The sequence below is a fragment of the Microcaecilia unicolor genome, chromosome 14 (assembly GCF_901765095.1).
Source record: "Microcaecilia unicolor chromosome 14, aMicUni1.1, whole genome shotgun sequence".
NCBI classification, from domain to species: Eukaryota; Metazoa; Chordata; class Amphibia; order Gymnophiona; family Siphonopidae; genus Microcaecilia; species Microcaecilia unicolor.
Window position 1 is genome coordinate 33,731,848 of NC_044044.1, and position 12,536 is coordinate 33,744,383.

The window sequence follows — 12,536 nt, forward strand, 5'->3', positions numbered from 1 at the left end:
TCCGTGGACATCCCACTTTCCTGTTACGCCTCTGTGAACTGAATCTTGTCTTTAACATCTGGCCCATCTCCCTTGCATCACCTCCTCCCTCAGATTTTCTGCATTGAATCATATATATTACATGAGAGGGGGAGCAGTAGGAGCCCCCTGCCCCCCCAATATGATGTATGCTTTTTGCATGCAGCTAGCTGTAGGGCCCTGTGATGAACTGCTGGAATTCTTTGTAGACTGGTACAAATCTTGCTTTGGCCCAATATTAAAAAGTGAGTTATGTGTCCACAGCAGGTACCAATTATTCTGATAAAATCAGGCCATAGCCGACTGGGCCAGCTGAAAATGGAGCCTGGTTTTTGGGAAGACCAAAAGCAGCAAAATAGGGGACTGTATCTTTCATGAACTCATCTTGCGGAAGTTACGGCTGTCTGTTCTTCCAGCTCTGGATTATAGGTAGTTTTGTGGGGGTGGGGGGGGGGGGGAGCTCTCTGGGGTTTTCTTTGTTCTACCATAGGTTTGTCTTGGGTGTTTTAAGTGAAAACAAAAACCCCTTCCTGGAGAAGATTTGGGGGTTGCAGTCTTATCATTTGAAGGATTCAGTCAGGACTTTGAGGTGTTCATTCATCCCTCACTTCACAGACACTGTTTTGACTGTGTATAGTGGACTTTTTTGTATGTGAAGGGTACAAGCTACAGCTGTACATTCAAGTGGATTAACATGGCAACTACCTGACTTAATCCATAAGATGGTGGTAGAGATGGGACTGGGAGTTGGGTCCGCAGGTGTCACAGCTCTGAGTGACTCCATGCTGAAGGTCACACAGTGAGAGATGGTGGTAGAAGTGGGATTGGGAGTTGGGTCTGCAGGTGTCGTAGCTCTGAGTGACTCCATGCTGAAGGTCACAGTGAGAGATGGTGGCAGCGGTGGGATTGGGAGTTGGGTCTGTAGGTGTCACAGCTCTGAGTGACTCCATGCTGAAGGTCACACAGTGAGAGATGGTGGTAGAAGTGGGATTGGGAGTTGGGTCTGCAGGTGTCATAGCTCTGAGTGACTCCATGCTGAAGGTCACACAGTGAGAGATGGTGGCAGAGGTGGGATTGGAAGTTGGGTCTGCAGCTTTGAATGACTCCATGCTGAAGGTCATACAGTGAGAGGAGTTGGGGTTGCAGGTGTGTCAGCTCTGAGTGACCCCATTCTGAAGGTCACACAGAGAGAGATGATGGTAGCATTTCAAAGCTGCCTTTTTAAAGCTGGTTCCTGGTGCAGTGTCTGTCTTATTGGTAGAGGCTGATCCCCGGTGGGTGTTTCCCTTCTAATATCTCCCAGTGACTTGGAGGAACAGGAAAATAACCCAGCACCTGGGAAAGAAAGGAAGGCAGGAGCAGAGGACTCAGTCTGAGGGGAGAAGGGAAGAGAGTTCTGCAGATTAAGCTGAGGTTTGGTAATAAGACAGTGAGAGAGACGCAGACAGAGACAAAGAGCATCACAGGCACTGCACAAAGATCAAGATAATGAGAGATTGCGAGATATGATTAATGCACAATGAGAGGGAAAGATCGCAGTTAACTTGTGAAAGAGATTAGTAAAGAGAGACAGCCTGAGTAATGCAAACTTACAGAGAAACACATATAAAGTGCACAAGTAGTTCACCAAGATATCCTGTTCCAGAAAGAGAGAGAGAGTGTCTGAATCAGTGAAGATAGACAGGAGATTACATGGTCTGATTGAAAGTGTGTGAGTGTCTCTGTGTGTGACGTTTTACCCAGGCAGTCACAGCCAGAGGCTGGGTCCTGCCTGGTCTCTGCTGGGGGCTCAATTTATTTCTTCACCATCCAAGAAGGCTGAGGATGTGGGCTGCTGCTGCTGTGCTGACCTTCCTCCTACTGCAAGTGCAGACTGCAGGGACACAGGAGCCCCCACCGTAAGAGACATCAACACCTTTATCCTAATCTCTCTCTCCCCCTCCCCAGTCTCTCCATCCCCTCTATCTTCTGCTCTTGCTCAGATCCTCTCCTCCTCTTTGTCTGTCTGTTTTTTAGACATTTTCAGGCTAAAGAGCTTTTATTTAATTTCTAATATATGGTCCCTTCTTCAGTATTTGATGAAGGTCTGTCTGTTTTGTGGGTGTCAATGAGTTGTGGTATATTCTGCTAGGTGTACTCTCAGTATTTGATGAGGAGGTCGGTCCATGTTGTGTGTCTCATTAAGTGTTGACATTCTACCACCTTCTCTACCTGTTGTACTGGGTGTGGGATTTGTCCCCTGGGAGGTGCTGATGCACTGACGCAACCAATTGAGAAAAAGAGTCAAGGGGCTGTAGATGACCTAGAGAACTACGGTGGGCACCTGATGGTGGGTGTTAGGAATCAGCAGTCAGGAAAAGGATCTGGGAATCGCTGAAATCTTCAGAAAAGCAAATAGCACATTGGAACTAGTTCAGAAATAAAGGTGAATTATTGTAACACTTCTGCATGGTGTGACCACACCTTGAGTACTGTGTGCAGGTCTAGTCAACCCATCTCACAAACTCTATGTACTGGAACTAGGAAAGGTTCCACAATGATAAAGGGGATGGGACGGCTTCCCTGTGAGGAGAAGGGGTGGCTGAGAGGAGGTCTGATACCAGAGTACAAGGACTGGGGAACCCTCTAAGAAGTGAAAACATAAGTCTTTCCCTACCCAATGTACAGTGAAGCTCTGGACCTTGGTGCCAGAGAGTGTAGGTGAATGTAAAACAGGTTTGGGTAAAGATCTGGAGGATTTCTTAGCCCTCTTGACTGGCTTTTCTTCACCAGTTCTTTCTGGGAGGGAGCGAGTGCTGTGGAAGGGACTTTGCTATTGGGATCTGGACTGGCCACTATCATAGACAGAACCACTGGCCTGAGCCTGCTCGGCACGTCTGTTCTTCATTTTAGCTGTTTCTCCTCTTTTCCTCAGATTTTCTCTCTCTCTTCTCCTCCCTAGGACAGTCACTGTCATAAACCATCAGTCCTGACCCCTCTCTCTCTCTCTCTCTCACACACACACACACACTCACACACTCTAAGCTTTGTTTTCCATTGCCACTCTGCAGTACTTGAACAGTAAATTGAGGTATGACCTGCAGGAGAACCTTTCTACACAAACAGAGGAAATGAGTGAGCGAGATCTCTGAACTCTCCCCATGTCTTCATTTTAGACCTTGCTCTGGGAATCAGTTGGATTATTCTTAAAGCGTGTGCTGTTGCTAAATAATGAAGTCTTTTGTCTAGGGTTTTGCTTATCTGCAGCTCCCTTACATTCATAGCAAAACAAGGGATTATTACTCTGCTTCCTGTTGTTGAAATAATCCACTCACTCACTCTCTGTTCTAAAATGACCCAGGGTCCTGTATTTTTTGGCCTGAAGGGGGTCACTGGGCTGAGGTACAGGAAGCTCCTGGGGGGTGTCTAGCTGCTTCCCCCACCCCAGAGCACAGATAAGACACCCAGCAGCAGGAAAAGCTTAGTGGCTGTACCTAAGCCAGGTGTAATTACAGCCTGCGTCAAACTCTGGCTAATATCTATCCTGTTGGTCAGCATTCAGTTTGTTTAAAGGGCAGGAACAGAAAAGAAATGAATGTTAATTATTATTTTTATTAAATACCTTTGTTTCTTTTTTTTTCAATTTCTCTGTCTCTTGTCCCACCCCCTCTCTTTATTGCCTGTCTCCTTCTCTCCCATCTGTGCATGTGTGTCTTGTGGCTGTCTCTAACCCTGGCGGGTTACCATATGGCTCCAGACAAAGGAGGACACAATGATCCACTCCGGGTTTTGCTCCATTGAACGCAATGGAAGTAAAACCCAGACTGGCTCAATCTGTCCTCCTTTTTTCGGTGGCTCCAGTCTCAGGGCAGAGTCCCTGCTTGCTCAGGCTGCCCACCTGTCCCCACAGGTAGAGACTAGACAGTACTTGTGTGCACAGTCTCTGCCTGATACACTTCTCCAGTCTCTCAAAAGGGAGTCACAGGCTCACTCATTCCTGCCTCTGCCCTGACAGACAAGTGCAAACACAGATACCAACATTTCAAAATGACTGGGGGGGGGGGGGGGGGGGTGCCAAACACTGGCCCCTTCCTGGCCACAGAAAAGATGCTTGCTCAATATATTGGTGGTGCTCAGCCCCCATGACTACCTGAGTGGGTGTAGGCAAAAAACACACACGCACACACCGATACACAAAATTAAATTGAGAAGTACAGATAACCCTCTAAAGCAGTGCTTCACACCCAGCCAGGTTTTCAGGGTATCCACAATGATTATGCATGAGATAGGTTTGCCCATGTTACCTCCACTGTATGCAAATCTCTCTCATGCATATTCGTTGTGGATACCCTGAAAACCTGAGTGGCTAGATGTACTGGATTGGGACCCTGTTATAGACTGTTTCTGCATTTCTAAATTTAATTTCCCCATCCAATTTAGATAGAGAGTAACGTTTGTAGTTGATGTGTACGCACACACACACAAGGCCCAGGCCTTATATAAAAATAATGCCTGGCCCCCAGGCATGTATCTGAGGGGAGGCAGGGAAGTTTCTGGTCCATAAAGTCCTCTCTCTTTTTCTTTCTTGGCAGTAATTTCTCTGTGCTGTTGCCAGCTCAGCTCTGGCATCCGTCCACCCCCAGAGCCTGTGTCCTGATCAGCTATCTGAAAGACCCTGCTCAGCTTACGGTAGAGCTTCAGACATCAGCCAAGAAGCAGACCATCTTCCGGGCCTCGGGGTCCCTGCAGGAGCTCTTCCATTGCTTCCAGTTCCAGGTGAGAAAGAGGGTCCTGGGGGATTATTTTGGGGGTCCACTGTCGAAGGTCTGCGGTGACACCCCAGATGTACTGATCCAGCCTCACATGACTGGAGTTATAATCCAAATTTTTTTTATCCTATTCGAGGCCAGGGCTTTGCATTTGAGTTAGGTCCAAAGCTAGCAGAAACCAACTGAGCTAACAGGGAAGATCCAAACATATCTTAATTTTAAAAAGAAGCAGTTCTGAATCAACTCTATATCGCATTAGTGCCTTAAGAATTTCATAAACAGAAACGTCTTTAAATGTTTACCAAGAACGGTTCGACTAGTTACCTGTCTTAAATCCTTCATTCGACAATCCAGAGTTGCAGCATAGAAATTAAATGGACCATCCAACATGTGCTTAAAACATAAACCTTGGACTGAAGGCTAAGACAGCTGTAACTCGTCTTTAAGACGTGACCGTTTTCTTAGCCTCAGGAATGATAGAAATAGAGTAAAATAATCTAGTGCAGAACCTATAAAAATATAATGGACTAGACTTATGATTTTTAACAATAATTTTGGATTGAGATAGGAGGAGCCAGTGTAATTGAATTAATAAAGGTGTGGATTCATCATACGTTTGAGGCCTAAATATTCATTGAGCAGTGGGGTATATGTAATAGCAGTGGAAATCCCTGCATAAAATTACACTAATTCAACCGAAGGAGAATTAGTGCCTGAACCAAACAGGAAACTAATTTTCATGAAAATAAGGTCTTAACAGTCAAAGCTTAAAAAAAAAAATCTTTCTAACTATCGAATTTACCCAACAAGGAAAGTCATAATGAGACCTTTGATTTTTTTTTCACCAGTAAAGGCAGCATCTCCGGTAACAAACTTTGAGAAATATCCATCCGTAATATTTTGGATATATCTTTATTTAATTTTAAATAGTGTGTCAGGTACCAGCTTTCCACTTGCTCTAAGCACTTAGGTTACGTATATAATGAGAAGTACATATATAAGTACATAAGTAATGCCACACTGGGAAAAGACCAAGGGTCCATCGAGCCCAGCATCCTGTCCACGACAGCGGCCAATCCAGGCCAAGGGCACCTGGCGAGCTTTCCAAACGTACAAACATTCTATACATGTTATTCCCGGAGTTGTGGATTTTTCCTAAGTCCATTTAGTAGCGGCTTATGGACTTGTCCTTTAGGAAACCGTCTAACCCCTTTTTAAACTCTGCCAAGCTAACCGCCTTCACCACGTTCTCCAGCAATGAATTCCAGAGTTTAATTACACGTTGGGTGAAGAAACATTTTCTCCAATTTGTTTTAAATTTACTACACTGTAGTTTCATCGCATGCCCCCTAGTCCTAGTATTTTTGGAAAGCGTGAACAGACGCTTCACATCCACCTGTTCCACTCCACTCATTATTTTATATACCTCTATCATGTCTCCCCTCAGCCATCTCTTCTCCAAGCTGTTTGTGAAATACCCCCCCCCCCAAGCAACATTAAAATACTATCTGCACATGTGTAACAGTGGACCCCCAGTTCATGAAATCGCTTCCCAAATGAGCTTATATATACATTTAAAAGTACAGGAGAAAGCAGCAGTCCCTGACGGATACCACAGTCTTGCATTTAAAGGATAAGGCAGATACCAACATTAAAATACTATCTCACATGTGTAAAAGTAGACTCCCAGTTCATGAAATCCCTTCGCAAAAGAGCTGGGTCAGCCCCTTTGTGCTGACCTGGGGTGAAGCTTTGAGTCACTATCTGGCTAGTGTTGATGTCTCTTAAACTACCTGCAGGTTCCCCCTCCTGCTGGAGGCTCAGAAGAAGTAGCTGTGGTCAGCCTCAGAGCCCAAGGCTCCTCTTATCAATTTAAGGCCAGGAAAACAGTGCTGATCCGACGAAAGGACAGTAAGACCATCATTCAAACAGACAAACCCACGTACAAGGCTGGACAGACAGGTGGGTGTCCTCTGAGGCAGGAGAAGGGATCTCAGCGGCTTCCCCTCTCTGTAAAGTCAGTGGGGGGAGATTCCAGGGTCACTGAGAAGATTCTTTGTAACGTCTTCATAGTTGTGAAACTCACTCCCTTTTTTTTCCCCTTCTTTCTCTCTCTCTCCCAGTGAATGTCCGGATTGTGAATTTGGATGAGAATTTCCGTTCCAGCACTGATAAGGTGAAACCTGGTGGTGATCCATTGATACCAAACTTGATGGAAAGGGAGGGCAGGACAAAACTGTCCTGGATGGGCAATTCCTTTAATTAAAGGGATTTTCTAGCTGCAAATGGGTTATATTTTTGCCACAATACAGCAAAATATAGAAAAACATGGGAAATGATGGCAAATGAAACTCATGAGGCCTCTCCAGTCTGCCTATCCATACCATTAATCTCTTCCTCTGCATTAGAGATCCTGTGTACTTGCAGGGCTTAATTTCTGGGGGAACGGCCTGGAATCCAGTCCCACCATTTCTTCTCAGACTCCAGAACAGCAGGTAACGTTTGCTCCAGTACCCTCCCTTTCAGGAAGCCCTCTCTACCTGTTGCTACTGCCCCCTCACCCAGCTTCACAGTTCCACATCCTGTGTACATGCCCCAAGAGTTCTTGGTTTCAGATACAGGTTCATCTCCACCACCTCCACTGAGAAAAGGGGGTGAATTTGTGGAACGGCCTTCCGGTGCAGGTGGTGGAGAAGACTGTATCTGACTTCAAGGGAGAGGAAGGGATTGTAGAGGGCACGGGATGGGCAGGCTGGAGAGGCCATATGGTCCTCATCTGCCTACATTTTGCTATACTTCTGTTTCCATGAAGAAATATTTGCTTAGGCTTCCTCCCCTTTCACTTGCATCCTAAGCCCCTCCTTTCAGTTGAAAGAGACTCGTCTCCTGTGCGTTTATGCCACATAGGTATTTAAACGTCTCTATCATATCTCCCCTCTCCCACCTTTCTTCCAAAGTATATATAGAGGTGTATTTTCAAAGCACAAAGTTACGTAGTAACCTAGGGAACTTTGTAAGTCTAAGTGCTTTGAAAATGAGCCCCATACTGAGATCTTTAAGTCTGTCCCCGTAAGCTTTATGACGAAGACCACTGACCATTTTAGTAGCCGCCCTCTGGAAGAAGGGAATTAGGTAAGAAGCACAATATGTACTTAAATAGAGGGTCCTAGACGCACTAGCGTTTTCAGCCTGCGCTAATGCTAGGGACACTCACCTTAGTAACGCACCTTAGTAAATAGGGTCCAGAGTGTCTTGTTATATTTTTGTGTTCTGATGTGAAAGGAAATTGTAAATCACTCTAACACTCTGCACCAGTGATGTACAAATCCAAATACCTTGATCATTTAAATCTTAAAAAAATAAAGTCCACTCTGTACGGCCAGTGAATGGGGATAGGAACAGCTTTTCTGTAGACAAGCATTAACCAATCCTTTTATTTTTCTTTTCCATCTCTTAGCTTCCTTTGGTACAGCTGCAGGTAAGCTCTTCAATTTGGTACTTCTGCATAGTGTGCATCGTTTCTCCTGGCCCCTTTGGATCCTGCCGCTTCCCCACCTGCTTCTTAACCACTCCTAACATTTCAGCTGCAGTGGCGTACTAAGGGGGGGGGGGGGCGGTGGGTGTGGTCCGCCCCGGGTGCACACTGCTGGGGTGGGGGGGGGGGGGGCGATCCTGTCCGCTATGTTCGTTCTGTGCTCCCTCTGACCCGGAACAGGTTACTTCCTGTTCCGGGGCAGAGGGAGCATGGAAACGAACAAAGCGGACAGGCATGCGGCGTGCACCCGGGGGGGTGGGGCGCATCGGCGATCCGCCCCGGGTGTCAGCCCCCCTAGGAATGTCACTGTTCAGCTGTGCCTGCAGTACGTTATTTGGATTTTGCTCACACATTTTTCAGTAGTAGCTCAAGGTGGGTTACATTGTGGTACCCTGGGTATTTTCTCTGTGGAGGGTTAAGTGACTTGCCCAAGATCACAAGGAGCAGCAGTGGGATTTGACTGATGTCAAGACCCTTGCTCTAACCACTAGGGTACTCTTCCACTCCACTTACTCAGTAAGGACAGTCCATAAGCCGTTATTAAGATGGGGGAAATCCACTGCTTATTTAAGCAGCATAAAATGTATTGTACTGTTTTGGGTTCTTGCCAGGTACTTGTACCCTGGATTGGCCACTGTTGGAAAGAGGATGCTGGGCTTGATGGACCTTTGGTCTGTCCCAGTATGGCAACACTTATGCACTCGATATTCTGAATGGAATCTTGCTGCTCTTTGGGGTTCTACATGGAATGTTGCTACACTTTGAAATTCTGCATGGAATCTTGTTGTTCTTTAGAATTCTAGAATCTTGCTGCTCTTTGGGGTTCTATATGGAATGTTGCTGCTCTTTGAAATTCTGCATGGAATCTTGTTATTCTTTAGAATTCTAGAATCTTGCTACACTTTGGGGTTCTACATGGAATGTTGCTACATTTTGAAAATCTGCATTGAATCTTGTTATTCTTTAGAATTCTAGAATCTTGCTGCTCTTTGGGGTTCTACATGGAATCTTGCTACTCTTTGGGGTTTTTCCAGGTACTTGTGACCTGGATTGGCCACTGTTGGAAACAGGATGCTGGACTTGATGGACCTTCGGTCTCTCCCAGTATAGCAATACTTATGTGCTTATGTACTTATGACACCTGTGACAAATGCTTTGCTTTTCTGCATGCAGGATCCTGATGGGAACCAGATTGGCCAGTGGTTCAATGTGTTGCCACAACATGGGATCGTGGACTTGTCCTTCTCACTGTCCATAAAGCCTGCTCTGGGCACTTACACATTCATTGCAGGAAATGCCAGACACACTTTCACCGTGGAAGCTTCTGGTAATTATACCATTCTGTTTACCCTGAGGTCAGCCAGGAAAAGACACGAGGTGACTCTTACCGCTATAAGAGACAGAAAATACACAGCAGTGGTTCCAGAAATGTTTGTACCGAAGGGTAGTGAATTTCAGAGAGCGCACACAGCCGCCCTAAATGTATTTTCTCTAAAATAAATTCTGCTGGTTCAGGTGAAATTAGAAACATTTATACTATCAAATTCAAATTAAAAGAATGAAAAAATCTTTCAAACAAGTGCCCATGTGGAGGTTAATTTTATGAAGGTTTATGCACTTGTAAATCCTGTTTTACTTGTAGAAAAGAACTCACAATATTCACATATGTTCATACTTATGGAAAAATTTGTACTTACAGTTCAGTTCCTTTCGTTTCATGTCCTTGAGTCCTGCCCAGACCAGTCCAGATGAGTGGGTTATGTCATCCTGCCAGCAGATGGAGATAGAGAAAAACAGTTCAGAACTGACCACTCCCCTTAGAGGGGGCTAGTGCTGCCTCAGCTCCTCAGTATCCTATATCAAAGCTAAGACGTTTTACTAATTGAAGAGACTTTATTTATACAATCTCTGAACTTATTCACGTTTACTTTACATGTTCTGCCTCTGTAGAAGGTAAATGGAATAGGATGCTCAGAATGTATTTTTTCTGCAGATCTTCATAGTAACATAGTAAATGATGGCAGATAAAGACCTGAACGGTCCATCTAGTCTGCCCCACAAGATAACCTTATTTTACATGGTATGTGATACTTTATACCCGAGTTTGATTTGTTCTTGCCATTCTCAGGGCACAGACCGTAGAAGTCTGACCAGCACTGTTCTTGTACTAAAAGTTCTGAAGATTCTGGAATCCTAAAGAGTTACACGATTCCGGAATCCCAATTAGTAGCAACATTCCATGTAGAACCCCAAAGAGTAACATAGTAGCATAATAGATGACGGCAGATAAAGACCTGAACGGTCCATCAAGTCTGCCCAACAAGATAAACTCATTTACATGGTACGTGATGCTTTATATGTAGACCAGAGTTTGATTTGTCCTTGCCATTCTAGGGGCACAGACCGTAGAAGTCTGCCCAGCACTGGTTTGGCTTCCCAGTTACCGGTGTTGCCACCCAATCTCCGTTCAGATTCCGTAGATCCATCAGTTGTCATCATGAACCTGTAGCAAAGACATGGGGGAAGGGTCATTGGGTTCTCTGTTACTGTGCTGCATCCATAACATTGGATTCCACTTCTGCTTTTCTTTCTTCCCTCTCTCAGAGCTGGAGAAATTCCTCGTGGTGTTTCAGCTTCCCCCGGTGGTTTCTCTCTCTGATAAGTCCTTCCAGTTCAATGTCTGTGCTTGGTGAGTGGACAGAAAAGCCTATGTTGCTAACTTAATAACTCTATGCATCCCACTGCTCCCACCATCTCATGCCGTGTGACCTTGAACATTGAGAACATGAATCCCTGCAGACCAGCTTCTGATCACCTTCTCCCACCCCTATTATGAGAGGGGCACAGTGTACACCTGAAGACAGCAGAACTTCTTAAACAACAGACAGTTCTGACTGGCAACAGGAGATGATGTTTAATGAATGGATTCCTGCTATCCCTGGAAAAGGAAGCTGTCCGGTGGGAGATCCCGGTTCCCCGGCGGGAGATGATCTGTTTATGCTAATTTTGCTGTCTAATTCTGTCATTGGTTAGGTACACCTACGGAAAACCTGTGCAAGGTCTGGTGAAGATAAGTGTATGTCACCGATACTACCGAAACGCCTGGTATGGAGAGGGACCCAAGGAAGACTCCTGCCAAAATATCACTGGAAAGGTCAGATGGGCCCAAGTGCCCTGAGAAGGAGAAAATATCAGATGTGAGGGGTCTAGGGGTGGTAAGAGGGGAGAGAACGCCAGGAGTAAGGGGTTCAGGGGTACTGAGAGACAGAACACCAGGTAAGGGTGGCCTAGGTATGATGGGAAGGAAGGAGGGACAGCTGAGCAGAGGGCCCCAGGAGTACTGAGCGTGGGGGCAGAGGGGTGGGCTGAGTTTAAAGTTTCTCTTGTGGTATTTTTTAGATGGAAGGCAGAGGCAGTTTCCTGGCGGTGGCAGACATGGAGACTCTGAAGGCAGATATTAACAACTATCTCCTGAGTCTGGAGGTTCAGGCCACGGTGCAGGAGGATGACACAGGTGAGAAGCTCACAGCCACTTGCCACTAACAGGGAAAGCTTCTGGGATTGGGAGGGAAATGCTTGCTACATAGGGCCCTGGGAGGAAGGGGGAGTTCCCATTCTCTGACCTGATTATAACCCAGGGCAAATCCTCAGCTGTGTGTGTGAAAGAGATCTGTAAGGAAGCCACTTTTTCTCTCTGACCTCGAGTTCTAATCCCGGCTCTGTTCACAGGGGAGTCACTTTCCCTAGGGTCACATTAGCCATGGGTGTAGCCTCCCTTCCTCTCTCCCTCTGTAGGTTTTGTGGTCCACACGTCAGGAAATAGCCGACTATCATACACTCTCAGCCGTGTGATGTTCGAGGGTGTGGACATCTATTACCAGTCCAGGCTGCCCTACAGAGGGAAGGTGAGTGTCAGTCCGAGGGAGTGACACACTTTCACTAACCATGCCTGCTAATCTGTCTATTAAGATCCTCTGTGGATGTGATACTATCAAAATGATGAAATCTCTTGTATTGACCTTCCCCTCTTCTAAAGGGGTCTGTTATCGGAGCATCCTATATAATAAAAGGCACCTCCAACATTCTGAAGCTGACTGCATGGCTGAGGCATTCCTGCTCTCTGTATCCATCTCCTGAATTGACATCACGTACTTCCGGGTTCGTCACAAGCAGAAGTGACCAACCACACGAGGTTTCTCGGCTTCAGAATGTTGGAGGTGCATTCTATTAAATAG

The 12,536-nt window shown here is 45.8% G+C and overlaps 2 protein-coding genes across 4 annotated transcripts in view; both read left to right on the forward strand.

Moving 5' to 3' along the window:
- The window catches only part of FOXJ2 (forkhead box J2), a 584,760-nt gene that overhangs the window by 177,554 nt on the left and 394,670 nt on the right, over nucleotides 1-12,536 (forward strand). The gene's annotated exons all lie outside the window — the stretch shown is intronic.
- Nucleotides 1,365-12,536, forward strand: part of LOC115457685 (alpha-2-macroglobulin-like protein 1) — a 41,971-nt gene continuing 30,799 nt past the window's right edge. For all 3 annotated transcript variants that reach the window (XM_030187227.1, XM_030187228.1, XM_030187229.1), the window contains exons 1-10: nucleotides 1,365-1,916; nucleotides 4,590-4,773; nucleotides 6,566-6,728; nucleotides 6,890-6,942; nucleotides 8,224-8,244; nucleotides 9,475-9,628; nucleotides 10,906-10,990; nucleotides 11,335-11,455; nucleotides 11,701-11,815; nucleotides 12,097-12,206. In XM_030187227.1, coding sequence (XP_030043087.1) covers nucleotides 1,843-1,916; nucleotides 4,590-4,773; nucleotides 6,566-6,728; nucleotides 6,890-6,942; nucleotides 8,224-8,244; nucleotides 9,475-9,628; nucleotides 10,906-10,990; nucleotides 11,335-11,455; nucleotides 11,701-11,815; nucleotides 12,097-12,206 — 1,080 coding nt within the window. In that variant the 5' untranslated portion in view covers nucleotides 1,365-1,842. The remainder of the gene's footprint in view (nucleotides 1,917-4,589; nucleotides 4,774-6,565; nucleotides 6,729-6,889; nucleotides 6,943-8,223; nucleotides 8,245-9,474; nucleotides 9,629-10,905; nucleotides 10,991-11,334; nucleotides 11,456-11,700; nucleotides 11,816-12,096; nucleotides 12,207-12,536) is intronic.